General features: G+C 42.0%; 1 protein-coding gene across 1 annotated transcript in view; it reads right to left on the bottom strand.

Moving 5' to 3' along the window:
* The window catches only part of hdac4 (histone deacetylase 4), a gene marked incomplete at its 5' end in the record, with an annotated part of 52,933 nt that overhangs the window by 21,509 nt on the left and 14,032 nt on the right, over positions 1 to 17,392 (bottom strand). The window contains 8 exons of the mRNA XM_022741297.1: positions 1,056 to 1,143; positions 1,767 to 1,822; positions 3,857 to 3,964; positions 6,975 to 7,021; positions 8,669 to 8,771; positions 9,913 to 10,046; positions 10,491 to 10,677; positions 12,320 to 12,592. Of these exons, the coding sequence (XP_022597018.1) occupies positions 1,056 to 1,143; positions 1,767 to 1,822; positions 3,857 to 3,964; positions 6,975 to 7,021; positions 8,669 to 8,771; positions 9,913 to 10,046; positions 10,491 to 10,677; positions 12,320 to 12,592 (996 nt within the window). The remainder of the gene's footprint in view (positions 1 to 1,055; positions 1,144 to 1,766; positions 1,823 to 3,856; positions 3,965 to 6,974; positions 7,022 to 8,668; positions 8,772 to 9,912; positions 10,047 to 10,490; positions 10,678 to 12,319; positions 12,593 to 17,392) is intronic.

The following is a 17,392-nucleotide window of genomic DNA, read 5'->3' as shown; positions in this document are numbered from 1 at the left end:
CAAAAAGGGATGGTCAGCAGGATTCAATAAAACACTCAACTTCAATAGTTATTCACTTTTGCCAACAACATGACATCAATTAAATGACCTCATTGTCTACGTCCCAAGAATGCTTTAATACACCGAACCTAAAAATGTCCCTGTTGGCTGGAGGCAGAGTGGGCATGACAATGAGTTTGCTAGCTGCACTTAAAGTCTCCCTGTGACAGACAAGACAGGAAATGAAAAGGCCCTTCAAAGGCTTTTGGGAATGGCCATGACCAAGCAGGGACGCCATTGAAGAGCAGTGCTCCTACACGACCAAGGCTTTTGTCATACCTTCTTATTAACAAATTTGTCTCTCTTTTTGAAAAAGGGGACAGTGTCTGACCTAAATAGCGGATCTTTCAAGCCCTTTCTCTCTCACACAGCGTATGGGGCTGTGGATGGTGTGACGTTTTGAACTGTTGTGGATCCAGTCCCCCCCCCCAGGTCAAGTAATAACAGTAACAAGACCATGCCAAAAGGTCCTTCAGTGCCTGAAATATTCAGTAACCTTAACGTTGCAAAAACGCTGAACAGGCAAGATAACAAATTGATAAAGCATTATCAGTGGAAGATCTCTTTCCTGTGCAGGGTCCTAAAGCAAAAGCCGTACAGGTTGTTCAAATCCAAATGCTTTATCTCAGCAGATTTTATGGGAATCTTCCTACTAGCTTTGTGTAAAGTGTTATCTCACTTTTAGAGTGAGATAACAGGACAGCTCATAAAGTGGCCTGACAGGTACTAGAGAAAATGTTGATTGTGATCTTTGAAGGGTCAAATACACTCTTTGAGACTTGCAGTTACACAGTGAATAGTACTGAAACAACACCTATGCAGAAGTGATTCCTCTGTTATTATGCAACTATACCTCAAACTGATATACACATATGTTTCAATGGCAATTATACTAGTTTGATGGTGGGGCAGACGACCTACAGTAAATCAAACCACTGGGAATACTCTATGAGCTCAGAGGAAGACGTGGTTGCAAGAGAATGCAAACAACACATTGTGTTGCCTGTAGAACTCACCCAGTCCACAATGAGGATTTTACTGACATTGAGCCTCTGCTGCAAGAGCTTGGCTGCAATGGCAACTGAGTTGAAGTAACAGAAGCCCCTGAGAATGGACAGTGAGAGAGAGGATATTAACGAATGATGATATATTTACAAGCTTGATAAGCGATGTCCAAAAAACTGTGAGAGAATGTAGCAGTGTACATTTACTCACTTAAGAAAAATAAACTACTGAAAAACATCTTGGATTAGCTGGAAAAGGCATCATCACAAAGCTGAAAACAGGCTGTTTTTTGCTGAAAAGATGGTTCTCACAGGACAAACATATGATGACCTTATAGAATACGATGCATTGTCGAAGATTAAACTACCCAACAGCGTATAAGTAGTTCAAATTACATACACATTAATGCAGCAGTAATATTGATTATGATGTCATCATATGACGTACCGAAGTACTGAAGTAAAGTTGTGAATGACTTTTACTTGTAGTGGAATATCACAGTGGTGTTAGTACTTAGACTTAAGCAAAGGATCTAAATACTTCTTCAGATACTGAATGAAACACCAGTATGGCATTTAAGTATATCTTACACTGAGAACAACACATTTATGTCTGTTTTTTACGAGACATGAGCGTAGAGGGAATGTAACTAGGAGTTTCTGTTGCTATGATACAGGAAAGATCTGATCTTTTTTCCTTGGTCATATTTCGTATTTACTTACATAGGCGTGCTCTCCTCCGCATGGTGTCCAGGTGGTCGAACCACAGCAAAGCCGTTCTGTCAGGGAAAACAAAAATCACTCACACAGAGCACATACACACAGTTACATAAACCATCATGGTCCACTGAAGTCGGTTGTGTCTGACCTTACACCTGCTCGCTTTAATCTAATGATATGTTTTCTGTCTCTTTGACAGGCTACAGGGTCAGACGAGGTCGAGAAATCTTCCTTGCTGTCACATATCGACTCCCCATGCACAGAAATACACACATGAAAAGAAGCACATTTTCTTAGTATCTTATTTCTAATCATCATTGGGACAAAAAAAACAAAAAACATGATAAAAACAAAGAATAACACAAATACATACAGTAATCCCCTCTACAATGTGTTTCAGTCAATACCAATCATAATACTCAACAATTATTTTCCAAAAGTGTCACTATGCCTTAGTTCAAAATTTAGAAATGTTTTTCACAGGCAGAGAGATTAAAAAGTGTGCACATACACACACACACACACACACACACACACACACACAGAAACAGATGCTTACATCAGGTCAGTTAAGGGGAGCTTTGTTAAGGCAGGGACCAGTGGGACTCCCAGCAACTGTTTTTGGGGCTCCCACTGCTATGTGGGGACATTAGATAGATGTTTGGGCTGATGTAGAGCGAGGCAAACTGGACTAATGATGTTGAGTCAGCTGCTGTGGATTAGCAGCCAGCCGGGAGATTATTGTAAAGACAACTGCCTTAGTTGGTTTGTGGACACCCGGTTACAGCAGGTTCCATAATACGGCATGTGCAAAGGTGAATGAGAGATGGCGGTAGGTACATTGTTTGTCTGTGCAGAGGAAAAAATATCAATGGATTAAAATAAACACGTGGAGAGAAATAGCAACAGCAGATGGGGAGACAGAAATGTGTGACTGTGTCTGTGTGTCTGTGTGTGTGTGTGTGTGTGTGTGTGTGTGTGTGTGTGTGTGTGTGTGTGTGTGTGCGCACCCTGAGTAGATTTATGGCATTCTGTGAAGTTCAGAGAATTGTTGGTGCAGGTGGAATTTGGTAATTTGGCTGCGGAGGATCCTCAGAGGACCATCTGTATGTGTGTAGGCATATGTGAGTGAATATGTGTGCGTGCATGATCATATGTACACATGTGCACATGTGTTAAGATCAGGTTAAGCTGAGGGCAAGTCAATACCTGTGACCTTTAACCCTAGTTGGAGCGAGTCCATATCATTCATGTTAAAGCAGAGTTTTTCCTCCCGGGGTGCGCAATACGTTTGATTTTTCTTTCAAACCGTGATACTACCAATCAAACAATGTGCTGTATAGAAAGACCAGACCACTATTTTTTCATAGTAATTATGCCCACATGTAGCAGAGGTACTGATCGCCAGCCAAAAACCATGTGGGTAAGGTTTGGCGTGCTACTGTCTCTCCAAAGAACGTCATTAGTCTGTGGTATGTTGGTGCTAAGCTAACGCTCAGTGTGAAGACTGCTCTGCAGGTGGCTGTGGTGTAATACTAATAAAGCAGGCCTGTTAGTGGGGGCTGTTAGCGTTTGCAGTGCCCGTGCGCCGGGCCTCCCTGCTGGGTTCAAACAGCAAGCAGCCATTGCCACAGACACAGGAAGGCTGGCTGGTGGGCAAGGCATGACGGGGGTGGGGACGTCTGTCTGGGAGGTGCTAACGAGACTTTGGGATGGATGGTTCTGGAAGGAGGTTTCTTATTTTCTTGAGGTGTTTGGAGGATGAATAGTACGTGTTGGGTGTAACAAGGTTTGATTACTCAATTAGCAATACTTTCAAATAAACATTTATATAATCACTCATAACGATGCAAAGAGCTTCTCTCTCTAAAGGCGTTTGGGTGTCTGAAATGTAACTCTGCCAGAAAATGGAGAAGGCAATCATGAGAAGCAGACTGAAACAAAAACCTTTTGGCTCCATCTCAAAGGTTATTAAACACGAGCAGAGAATTATTCACATAAAAGGGCACACAGACACGACAAACACAAAATTTCCTTTAGTCATTCCAATCGCTTAAACAACAGCCATGACTCTCATTTGACTCCAAACTAACCTTCAGTTCCCCTGATGCCACTTTGAAGACCAGCTCCACCACTGAGCCAACAGCCAGACGAGCCGCACTGGACGAATGGACCTCATTCCAAATGGTGTCGCTGTCCACCTGCCAACACACACACACACACACACACACACACACACACACACACACACACACACACACACACACACAGTCATGTGTTATTTATATCACACAACAAAAAAATATGCAACTTTGTGCTGTTTTCCATTTATTTGGGAGGTAAGGGATATTTGATAGTGTGGTTTACAGTGCTTCAGTGTGACAGCAACTGTAAAGCAGTGAGCACATTTGAAATCATTTAGCTTGTAAAACAACAGAGAGAGAATCTACGAGGCATAGACATACTTAGAAGTTTAATCATGCGGGCAAATAGTCAGATCTGTATGTACTAGATCAGACTTTCTGAAGATTTATCTAAGCTCAGAGGGACCAACTGGATACTGGAAATCTGTGTTTGAAGCTGTTCATCAATAAAATTTGATGGACATTAAAGTTGGACTGAAATATTCACTGTTGTCAGCTTACTACTGATTTCTAATTTACCTAAAGATCTCATAGGACATAGAAGTCTGGAAATATAGGAAACAAAGTCAAGGTAAAAGTAAGACTCTTCTCAGTTCAAAGATTTTAATGAAGTGAAGTGGAGCGAACTTTGAGAGAAGTTCGGCCGTGCTGCATTTATTCATGTATTTACTGAGTGAAAGTAAGATTTCAGGATTGATTGTATGTATGTGTGTGCGTGTGTTTGCGTGTGTTCAGACACAGGGCAACCATTCAGTGGTCAAGCCTGATTAATGCCGAGGCACGGACGGCCCTCAGCCCCAATCACAACAGCGCACACACACACACACACACACACATACACACACACACATACACACACACACACACACACACACACACACACACACACACACACACACACACACACACACACAAGCCAAATGGACCACAATATTCTATGTGACTGATTGTACGCAGGGCTATGCTCAGGATAATATACACACCCTCCATCAGGCATAGCAGATACTGCAGGCAGATGGAGCGCACGATAAACAGAGAGAGAAGAAGCTGGCAGAGGAAAAGAGGAAAAGGAAACTCTGTGTGTCAATGTGTTTGAACTGTCCACACATGTGCGGAGCGGCTGATGCCAGAGCTCTGGCGAGGGCTTTCTGATGTAAACCCGGGGCTCTTCTACTTTGAATATGTTAACTTTAACCTGCCAGTCACCCATTCTGTCAGACAGCAGAGGTTTTCATCCACACTCGCTGCCTTTCAGTCAGTCAACTGGCCAAGTGGTAGATTAACCTCTCGCCACTCAGCTTTTCAACCAGCCGGCCCACTTTCCTCTCGACTCCAGTGGCGGGAGTGATCAAGGCTGGGGGAGGACTCCATAATAACATCCACAGGGAAGAAAAAAAAAGAGGCTCTTTTTAAGTAGTGCCAAGAAAGACTTTGTCATGAAGTGAAACTGTGGAGCATTTACCATAGATTAAAACTAAAGAGGGAGGGAGGGAGGAGGTATAGAGAGCATTGTTGATGAGTGACTGTTGGAGCCGAATGTGAAGAGAGAAACGGGGCGTAAGTGGAAGACAGTATGTAGTAGCCGTGTCAGTGATTGAGCGAGTGAGCAAACGAAGAGCCAAGTGAGTGAGTGAATGGGAAACTGAATCATATATACAAGTCAGGTTAATGAGCACAAACAGATGCTGCACTGAAGCAGCATGTGGAGACTGAGTGGTTTATTATTTCCCATGTTGATGTTAGTTTTGCCTCAAGCCAGGAGTGGGACACAGGCTACTCAGGAAAAAGTGAAAGGGAAGCAGTGTGTGTGTGTGTGTGTGTGTGTGTGTGTGTGTGTGTGTGTGTCAGAGGTAGAAAAGAGCGGGAACGTGCTGGTATGACAGAATGATGGTTCTCCACAGGCTGACAGCCTAATTTCAGCCCCCTTCCTCTGTATGTGCATTTGTGTGACTTGTATGTGTGTGTGTGTGTGTGTGTGTGTGTGTGTGTGTGTGTGTGTGTGTGCGCGAGTGTGTGTGTGTGTTTGTGTGTGTGTGTGTGTGTGACAGGAAGACAACAATTTAGTCCCATTTGCCATTATAAAGAGCAGAACAGAGCAACGCAGAGCTCGGGCTCTTCTTGTTCCCACCACAGCAGCAACAGTAAGCCCCGAGGGAGAGAGAGAGGGAGAGAGACAGATAGAGAGAGAGAGAGAGAGAGAGAGAGAGAGTCTAGAGGTATGGAGGACATATTAAAGAGTTATAGAAAGAGCAAGTAAAGGGCAGTGTAGGCATATATGGGTCTAAGTTAGTGGGTTCTGGACCGGGCTTAGGAAATCCTCAACACTGTGAAAAAGACAACACACACACACACACACACACACACACGGGCATGTACGCACACACATACAGGTGTACGACTGTTCTAACATATCCGTTTCAAAAGACAGCACTTCCTACTCTGAGCAACCATCTCAATCATTGCCTAAGCACACAAAGATTCCAAAAGACACTGCTATGCATACAAACAAAAACATACCCCCCCCACCCCCACCCACCCCACGAACACACAGACACCACACACACACACACACAAACACACACTACACACACACTGCTGAAAACATCTGGTTATAATTACAAACATGGCGGAAAGGCAAGCAACAGCTTTTGTTGCCTCTGGTCCTTGAGGGGCGGTGTTTGAGTGTGCGTGCAAGTGTGTTAGGATCGTGTGTGTGCGTGTTTGTTTGGTGGAACAGGAACAAATGGGACTATTATTTACGCAGGGGACAGAGAAAGAGAGAGTGGGCGAAGGAAACAGAGTTATTATACCACTATTTGATGATGCTGAAACTGGGCTTGTTTGCTTCACAACGGAGTCAGATGGAGCAGCGCCAGTTGGGTATTGATTAGATTAACACAACGCAATCTATTACAACAATTTTCCACTGAATAAACCAGCATGACTAACACTGGTAATTCCCTTGTAATATCAGATCAGGCACACAGATTTCAATACTTAATTAGACTGTGCATATTCGCAAAATGATGAAAGCAAGAATTTATGCCCAGACAGAGAGATGACTTACCCCTATGCCTCCGCATGGTAACCTCACAAATATGGGACTCACTGAACCTGAAGACAGAAGGAAAGAGATTGAGAAGCAGAAAAAAAAAGTCATAGAGAAACTGACAAAGAAAGAGAAAAAGGTGAGGAGGTGAAGAGGTAATATTGTGAACTTGCAGGCACAAATGGGTACATGACCCCAAAGAATGAGCATTTGACTTTCTGACCTAATCTAACAGCGAGAGTACACAGGGGCATGCTTTAATTGGGTGAGGTGAAGAAAACAAAAAGTATCTCATTGCCTTCACAATCAAACCCCCTCTGCCTCTTCAGAGGGGAATCGAGATTTCAGGCCAAAGAAGGATCTGGTTTTTTTTGTTTGTTTTTTTTTATAGAAAACTGAAATAAATAAACTTCAGTTTTTTTGAAAGATCAGAGAATAAACAGAAAAATAATTGACTAGTTTGATTTGACTCATTTCAAATGTAAACTATAATTACATTTTCCTTTCTCTGAATTTGAACCTTGATTTTTCATTTCGGTTCAAAATGCATCCAAAGCTTTTCATAATTTCAAACAGATGAAACCTTTTACTTCTGAGGAAGCTCCACTTTATTTTCCTTTTTATATTTTTCATTTTCCTGATTAACCTGCTCACGTGTTTTTAAAAAAGGCTGCAACATTAAAACTGCACTGCCAAATGTTTCAAAGCTTAAACCGATCCCAATCTAGTGTTGACAACCGGACTAGTGTGAAGTTTCATGAGTACAAGAGCAGACCTCTGAGGCTCAATGGGCAGAGCATGGCACTCGCATTAGCAAGGTTAGGAGTCCAAGTCTCATTGAGCTACTTGCTAACCTGCTAAAAACACGTGTCTGAAAAAAAGAATCAGTCCCCAACAGATATGTAATATCTTTTCTATGAATACTTTAATCCCTGCCCAGTTGCCACCTCTCTGGGTCTATTACAGTTTGTATTTTCACTTTCTTCTTCTCCATCTCCATTGTGTACGCAAACCCACCTGCGTGCTGAACCTCGCACAGGAGTATCTGGTAATACTCCTGTGTACGCAGTAATAATAAGGGGAATTTATGTCCTCAATGGAATGAAAGCTAAGATGACCACTGGGGTTTGTCCCTTAGGTTCTAGCACTCTCTCTCTCTCTCTCTCTCTCTCTCTCTCACACACACACACAGGCTGCTTTGGCTACACCTGCTCTTAAAGCCACAAAGGCTCGACCTAAGTGACTAAGCAGCCTGCGCAACTTTTAGTTTAACAGCTTCAGCGGGTCCTCACCTTATCGTAACACCTCAGAGACTTTATTAGATTGGACCTTTTGTTATGACACGGTTTAAGCATTAGAGCTGATTCCTTTAGCAGACACTGCAGATTCATGGCAGTCACATGACATGCTAGTGGGAGACTCTGCTCAACAGGACAAAGTTACTGAAAACTTAATGTTGCATGTATACATGTAAAGCTATATGTGCAGTGTGTTGCTTGCTTTGTACTGCAATTGTGCACTGAATGCTTTTGCCTAACTGTGATTGCGCCAGCTGTGAGACACTGTTACACTCAACACTCATTAATTTCAGTGGTACAGCTTCCACAGTTTATTAGACTAATCTTGTGGGAGATCTGTAGTGTAGGTGGTGGAGCAGCGCACATCTGGATTAAGTGTATTTGTCAATGTGTGTGTGTTAACGTATGTCTTACAGTCTAGTTTCTGCCGCAGCGGGTTTGTTCCGTACAGCATGACGTGGGCTTCAGAGTGGACTGTTTGTAACTCCTCCAGTAAGGCCTTCCTACCGCGGATACACTGCACACAGAACAGAACAGAGAGGATGATAGAAAAAAAACAAAAAAAAAAAACAGAACAGAACATTTAATTGAGTCTCCATGCTCACCATTCAAACTGTCATAGTCACCCGAGAAGGGGGCAATGGCAGAGTGAAGTGCTGCATGAATGTAGTCACATTGCGTGAGGCTCAGGAAGAAGAAGTGCATATAGAGAGAGCTCAGTGGTGTCTGCAAGTCAGAACTAAGGAGGGGAAACTAATTCTGGATCATTCTCAAACCATAACCTCAAAGTGTGTGGTTTTTACTGGCAAAGCCAAGTGTCAACTGAAAATGACTGAACACTGCCCCCTACTGGTCACGATAACAATCTGCACCTGTGACTTCAAATTGAGTGGTGAAAAATGTTTTACAAATATTGTAGGCTTTTCAAATGACTATATAGTAATAAAATAGCAACAATATGCAACAAATATACACAAAGGCTAAGAGCTAAACTAAGACATTCACTGCTAATATACTTATAATTTAATTGTTTATTATGCAGCATACAAACTAAAGGTTTGACATGTTGCATCTGTACACATAAAAGTTATTTTATGGGATATTCCTCAGTAAATGTGTTGTTTATTTAGTTTTTTGTTACAGCCTTTAATATGATATGCATTCAAAGACTTACAAGGATAATAGTTTATCTTTGAATTCTGGATACTGATCATGTTCAGTTCTCTGCAGTGTTATGATACTGCACATGTGGTATAATAACCATGCTTTTATAAACCACACTATATTATTGCACAGGGTATTACTGCACATAGCTGATGTGGACGGTTTTTGATACTTGACTTACAGACACTGTAGGACAGGACACAATTGCCTGCTAGGTTTATTTGTCAAGTAATCCAGTAGGTGCTTGTTAATTCTGTCTGTCGGTTCAAAGTGGACAGACACTACCTGCACAAGACATTACAAACAACTGATCGGATCAAAGTTTATTCTTATTTTGTGGAAGCAAACCCACAGGCAATAATGAAGATTTTAATACTGTGTTATCCATCATTAACTGTGTCTATCAACTCTATTTCTTTGGGAATGATTCATAATGCATTTATACATCAGGCCTTTAGCCATACCTCTGTGTTAAAGTGTGACTGTGGCCTTACCTCACAGTGCACCCTTAGGCCTGTTTCCTGTAGTCGGGACCAGATACTCTGGATGCGTCCAGCGTGCTCCGGGTGGCTGGTGGTGTTGCCGCACATACACTGGTGCTTCTGCATTAAAGAGTCATACACCAGACCTGGAGAAGACACACACACACACCGTCACACACAAACATACCCACACACAGAGAGAAAGAGGTTCTAGTGATAATGCATCTTTGACAGCAGGATTCCTATAATCACACTGTCAGACATCAAGTCTGATTATCTATTGCACCTGCTGCATCACAAAGAAAAGGTCATCTGGAGCGGGTCCAGGGAGACGAGGCGATTCTGTACACTAAATTACACTTACAGAGGTTTATATTGTCAGGGGAGCAGAATACCTAGCAACAGCTTTGTGTATACAAACAGCCACTGTAAGTTGGCTCATCATGCTGTGTATTTCCAGGGAAAGATTCCCTCTAACCTGCAATCAGCAGGATGACGGTTTGTTTCTAGATTACTCCACTTATATTCAGTTTCGTTTCATACTGAGCTGCAGCATCTAAACACCCTTATTATTATAATTTTCAACAGACCTGTAGTAAATCGAGGCTTGGCAGGCGGCTCCTGTACTACCATGGGGAAGGAGGCAGACGCTGGAGATGACTGAGCCCTGGAGAGGGGGCGGTGTCCTGCAAAGCTGACTGATAACCCGGCCGCTTCCATGGAGGCTTGGTAGTTCCTCAACTGGTGAATCCGCTGCTGCTCTAACAGCAGAGCCTGCTGCTCTCACAGACAAACACACAGTGACATGTACCGTGTGAGCGTTGGACTGCAATATCTTTCTCTTGCCAGAAGATGGCACTAGATACTCATAGATTTTAAGCTGCTACATTATAGAATACACATAGGTTGCATCAATAGGAGTTTAGATTTTGTTACACACAGACATACTAGTTTTCTGTTACATTATAGAGCTGAAGCAGCAAATGGGCTTCACATGACAATACCACACATTTCTGAAAACAGTAGTAATGCATTTATGGAATGACAAGTTGTTAACCCTGAGCTCCTAAAATACACTTCATGTGAGTCTTCAGTTGTAAGGACTGTTCTTAGTGCTGTCTTTTGACAGGGATAATGGATGCTATTAATCTAAAACCACTTTATTCTCTACTTGACTACACATAATGATTATTCTCTCCATGTGATTTTCAAGGAAGCTGCCTCAAATACGAGACAATTATAAACCATTATAATCCTTCCATAACAACAAGCAAAGTGAGAAGACAGTCAGGTTTTTGAACATGTACTTATTAATGATTTAGTTTGAAAGTGTCTCATGTAAGCGCATGGGAAGTATCTGTATGTACCTGACTTAAATATTTGGGTGCTCTTTCCACTCAAAGGAGGCTCACCATGCACTCCTGTTATTTTATTCCGGTGGGCATGCCTGCTTACACTATGGGCGCCATGGCGACAGTGAGAGGAGCGCCTGATTGAATTTGGCTGAGTGGACAGCAGGGATGGGCAAGACAGATGAGGACATGGTGTCCTGACTGTGCATGGGTGTGCGTGTGTGTGGCCACACAGAGATAGAGAATGTATGATGGACAAGTAATGCCAAATTAAAGACCCTCTGTGCAACAGTGGGTTTTTGTGTGGGAGTACAGTATGTATTTTGAAAGCATATAAGTGACTGTATATACAGGGTCTTTCTAGGGAGTAGTGTGGAGGAGATATACATGCCCTGAGCCGTTCATGAGAACACATTATTCTGCATTAGCAGTGTATGTGTAGTGTGCGTAAGTGTGTTTTGTGTGACTTGGGGTGGCGGGTGGGGGATGTAAATACACAGTAGGTGAGATTATGCCTGAAAGTGGGCTGGATAGTCAGTTGGGGAAAAAAAGGCAGATCGAATTTAGAGTGTAATGTTTCAGTCAGTCACTACTAGTGCCATCTGTCACTGCTGTCAGACCCACAAAATTTAGGTGTCCAATGAAAAACAATCCTCCCTAGTGTCTTGTTACAGTCATTGTCAACCTCAATGCATATATATATATATATATATATATATACATATATATGGGGAGAGAGAGAGAGAGAGAGAGAGAGATATGACAATGTCACAGAGACAGAATTTGAGTGCACCTTCAGATGCAAGTATGAAATCATCAGACAGATCAGTTTCAGTTTCTTTGTTTTTATTCTTACACTGAAATGTCTGAAAAGCAGATTGAACTTGTGGAATCTGTATTTAAACGGACTAATTTCACACCCAGTCAGTCTCCAGTTTCCATAATTCACTCTTTATCTCACTGTCCTCTTTCTCTTTTCACCTTGTCCTCTTCTAATCTTCTATCTCTGTATCATTTATCCTTATGTACACTCCCACTCCCACCTTCACCCCACCCATTCTCCTCACCTGTCTGAACAAGAAATCTTGCTCAGCCTGTCTCTCCCTCTGCTCCCTCTCCTCCTGCTCCTGGATGTCTGGGGGCTCCTGCTTGATGACCAAACCCCGTAGTGGCCCCGTCTCCTGCACAGAGGTAGAGGAGGACGACGATGATGAGGAGGACAGCCCCTGGTGCTCCCTGAGCTCCTCTTCCGTCTCCTCTGGGTGACTCTGATGCTGCCTGGCTGGCCCTGACGCGCTGGAGCCTGCGGCTGAGACCTGATCGCTGGGCTTGGACATTATCTAGAGGAAAAAAAGAGAAGTTCGGGTAAGAGCTTTTATAGAACATGGCTATGATTATGGGTGTAATTTCCACTTGGTCACGTCATCTCAAAATAAACAATCATTATCATCAAAATTGTCCACCAAATGTCAGGCCAAGATTAAAGAACTAACTGGTATGAGAAGCAGTGAATGCATACAGCAATAACTATACCATACTGTGTGTGTAATTGACTCAAACTGCCTTTTGAGTCTTATTAGCAGTAAGTTTCAGAAAGTCATATATAAAAAAAAAAAAAAAAGGAAACCAGAATCCAATCAGGACAGAAAGAGATTTTAGCTTTAATGACTTGAGAAAAGAGGGGAGGGGAAGACTCGCTCTCTCAACTGAGAGAACATCAGGGACAACAATGCATGAAGCCAGACAACTTGCGCCACTTTAACAAGTGTTTTCATTCCAAAAATAGCCGACTGATCGGTTCCAGTGCAACAACAACAATGTAAATAACCTTAAGTTTAATCAAACAATAGCTGACATTAGGCAGGCACTTGTACTTTTTGTACACAGAGAGATAAACCAGATCTGTACTCTGGACTCTCTGGTTATGTATGTGTTTAAAAACTCCTCAAAGAATCCTTGTGGCTATTTGTATTTTATGTAGGTGAGTTCACTCTGCTTGAGCCTGTAACAGAGAAGAAAAACTCAGCAAAGCACGCGAGGGAGAAAGAGAGGAAGAATTGTGGAGGGCTGAATTCAGGAGTCTTGTTGTGGCAGCTGTCCCTGTCCCTGTCCCTGTCCCTGTCCCTGTCCCTGTCGTCAAAGACCTCAACCTTGATGTGCAGGTCATGATTGGAGTGGACCACGGATTGTGCATGGAACACATATACACACACACACACACACACACACACACACACACACACACACACACAGACATAGAAAAAAAGACACAAACACACACACATTCACACGCACACACTTGGCTGGCATATTGCCCAGGGAACAGTCCATTGACGTCAGAGAGCAGGCTCTTGCCTCATCCCAGTCCCTCTTCTCCAAACAAACTCAAAACACTCTTCCACTCCTGCTACACCGAATCTCTCTCTTCCTTTCTCTCTTGTTTTGCTCTTTCTCCCCCTCTGTTTTAACAGAGGAAATAGTTGCTGGGATATGAACCTTAAGGGGGACAGACACTAAATAAGCCTGTTGAATCAGTTGGAAGACAGAGAGGGTGGGAGGAGGAGAAGGAAAGGTGCTTGACACTAGTTGACTCTACATATCTATCTCTCTCACGCACACACACACATACTCACACGCGCTTTCACAACAATATTAGTTAAGTGAGTATACCACAGTGTTGCCTTAGCTGTCTGAGGTAATTCATGGTAGGCACCAGGCTCAGGCTGGAACGCTTTCAAGCTTCTTTCATTCCTTTCTTTGCTGCCAACATGTCGAACTACTAAAGCCAAACTTTACGTTTGCAGGAAGGGCCCACTTTCCTTGCTGACTTGACTAAAACATGTGAACAAGGAAAGGAAGGAAGGCCACAGATGACTCATGTTTTACAAAGTAGTGGGTCTCCCATGGTGAATAAGGTAAATAAATGGAACCAATCATAATATACTACCATGGTATTTGTAAGAATAGTTTGTAATGTTGCACTTACAGCACAGTACATAAACAAAGAATCAAATTTAATGGCAGCAATGATGGTCCTTATCACTATGATAAAAATCACTCTGTAGAGACTGTTGTCTGGAAAACTGTATTTCCTCATGTTAAACAAAAGTCTGTTGCAGTTTTAAAGAACCTGACTTGATTATGGAGAAATCAGTGGCATTTCCTTGTACTATTTTTGTTTTGCATTTTCTGTTGCGCCATGTTCGTCAAAAGACAGTAAAGAGGCAAAACACAGACAATGAGGATGGACACGTGATCTAATAAGATTAAATTCTGTACATTTTTTTATGTTACTTATCTGCAGATGCCCGAATTATAATGCCGCTGTGAAAACCAGTTTCGCAGCTGTTGGTGGTTTTACTGTTTGTGGAGGGGATATAATTCCAACCACAAAGACATCAAACCACAAAATCTGCCAATACTTTGAACATCATCTGTGCCACTATTACACAGATCACTCACTCAAGGTTTTGCTTGCCTGATCATATATCTCTGCTTTTGGTAAAGGATATTTATACAAGCTTGGTTTAACAATGACAAACTATTCATTATAACAAATTACACTGTCACACTTATCTCATTCAGAGACTGAATGAGAAAGTTAAGGCAATTAAGATCAGGGCAGATCATGCAGTACAAAAGAATACCTGGCTCCAGTTAACTGAATGAACATCATCTTTATGTATCTCCATAGCAACAACTTCAACTTGGAGCTTAAGTTAATTGAACACTGACAACTTATGAAAAGCATTGTGTTTTTTACTTTGTATGCACCTAAATGCAGAAGAGATGTAAAAAGAGGATTAGGCAACTGGACATAGATATAGTATTAACACCTACAAGCATAGTGGGAGGAAAATGGAGTGCCTGCAGAAGTCCACATCAACAAACTCTAAAGAGAGAAACCTCAGCTGACTCAATAATTTGAGTGAGACAAGTGGGCTAACCACTTAGCCACCAATATTCAAAAACAAATGACTGTAATAGTAACACATCTAGATTTATATAGAAGAGGAAAATCTGATAAAAAAGGCTGGAGCACCAGAGATTGCGGATTAATATTGTTATATTACTACTGAAGACTGCTGATACAGTTAGGGGAAACTAATGGGAATTACATCAGCTGCAGTGAGAGTACACGTTTTTATATTTGTTCCATATTTATGCACTCACAAAGGTAATGAGGTAGTAATTTGTAGTGTTGTTCTATTGTAAAGTTAAATGTTAGGTGCAGATTCAGTGATCCGAGCAGAAACTTGGAACCTGGGTTGCTTTGAAACAGATTTAAGGAGCTTACAGTGGTAGTAATTGTGCTGATGACGGAAGGGTTACACATGTGGTTTGTATTTCTAGACATTACAAACCTTTGATTTGACTGAATTATATTATAGCAATAACTGTTTGAAAAAGAGCACAAGTATTTCTCCATGTTGCTTGTGAACAAATCTTTTTCCCATGCAATGTTGGCCTTCTGGGCACTCCATACTTCGTGTGCCCAGACAGATTATGTAAGACAGACAGTTTGTTTGTTTTTTCTTTTTAAGGGAAATTCAACTTAGCACAAAAATATGGCCACACTCAACAGCAAGCAGGAAACAAAAATTACTACATAGTCCATTGGATATCTCTGCATCAGCTACTGCAGATTGGTACTGTGCACCAATGTATTATCTGATTATATCCGAATGGAACGCCAGCCTTAAATGTATTAACTAACATGCATCTAAAGTGAGTGTGTGTATGATCTGGTACACTGAATTAGGGAAGGGCATTCTATGTCACACATCCACAGTACATTTAAAGCACTCGGCCAAATTTAAATAAAAAAAGATGAATAAATATACTATGATTAAAATAATCATAATGTTTATAAATGCGGTTTCGGTCTCTAGCTAGGCCACAACAGTGTGGACAGCTCTATGAATGTGAATGTCACTCACTGACTGACTGATGAAGTTACCCTATTGGTCAGCTGAATGCTGCGTGACTTAGTGATATGGTTACACCATTGGTCGTTGCTCATTCAAAATGATTGGTGTCGACAACTTAGTGCCTTTGTTGCTAAGTTACTCTTTGACTTTTCAGACCACTTCAGCAACTTTCTTTTAAAATAAAAACAACAAAAAACCCCCCCCCAAAAAAAAACGAGTTGCCAGCGTGAGCCCCCTGGGCTTTTTCTCCACAGGCAAACTCGCTATGCCTCTCATTCAATTTACCGCATGGCAGCTGACATGAATGAGCTTCTAACTTTCTTACAGTAAATATAGCCAAAATCACAGCACAGTTTTTGTCTTTAACTTCTGTGTTTGGTGATTTAGTCAGTCGACGTCATGGTTATAAAATCTGGATTTTAGCAGCAGCTTGGAAATGGCTTGGAAGAGAGTGCTGGTTAAAATGTTGTTGTTTCAGTCACTGTTTCACACTTTTTCTGTTGTCTGACAACAGAAATAGAAAAACATGTAAATGAGAACACCTCTATTGGAAATTCAGCTGTATTAAAATACTGTATATGAGAGCACAGAGAGGAGGAGAGAAGCAAACAGATAAAGGTTGAAACTATCTGACACTAGGCAGAATGCAAACAGCTTATGACATGGTCCATCCATATACTAGGTTCTGACCCAGTCTCGTTCAATATGCCATGCAAACTCATTAGTCACATTCTCATTTTTAAGTTTCCTAGAAAAGAGGATGCATACAACTTACTGTTACATGAAAATAACCTGGTTTTACACCTGAGCTTTACTTAATTAGCTGGACTCACAACAGCCTGGAGTCTAGAAGCAGAGGGAGTCACCAACAGCCAAACAACACACATATAATGGGGTGTAATCCTACAGGAACTTCAGCATGCACACAAACACACACATAAACACACACCCTGACACACACACACACACACACACACACACATACGCGCGCGCACACACACACACACACACACACTTACACATGCACACCTCTGATGATGCAGTCGGTCATTTCCTGTGTGACCATATATGGAGGCAGCTTCCTCTAGAGCACAGTTGCCAGGGTGACAGGGAGAAGTAGGGAAACGTGAACACAGACAAGAAAGACTGGCTAGGAGACTTGCTGATTGCAGGGTGATTCTTCCAGCCCTTGGACTTAAAACAGGATTC

This window comes from Seriola dumerili, unplaced genomic scaffold (assembly GCF_002260705.1).
Source record: "Seriola dumerili isolate Sdu_G_001 unplaced genomic scaffold, Sdu_1.0 BDQW01000052.1, whole genome shotgun sequence".
Classification (NCBI taxonomy): Eukaryota; Metazoa; Chordata; class Actinopteri; order Carangiformes; family Carangidae; genus Seriola; species Seriola dumerili.
Note: the sequence above shows the minus strand (reverse complement) of the source record. Positions and strands in the feature narration are given on the sequence as shown.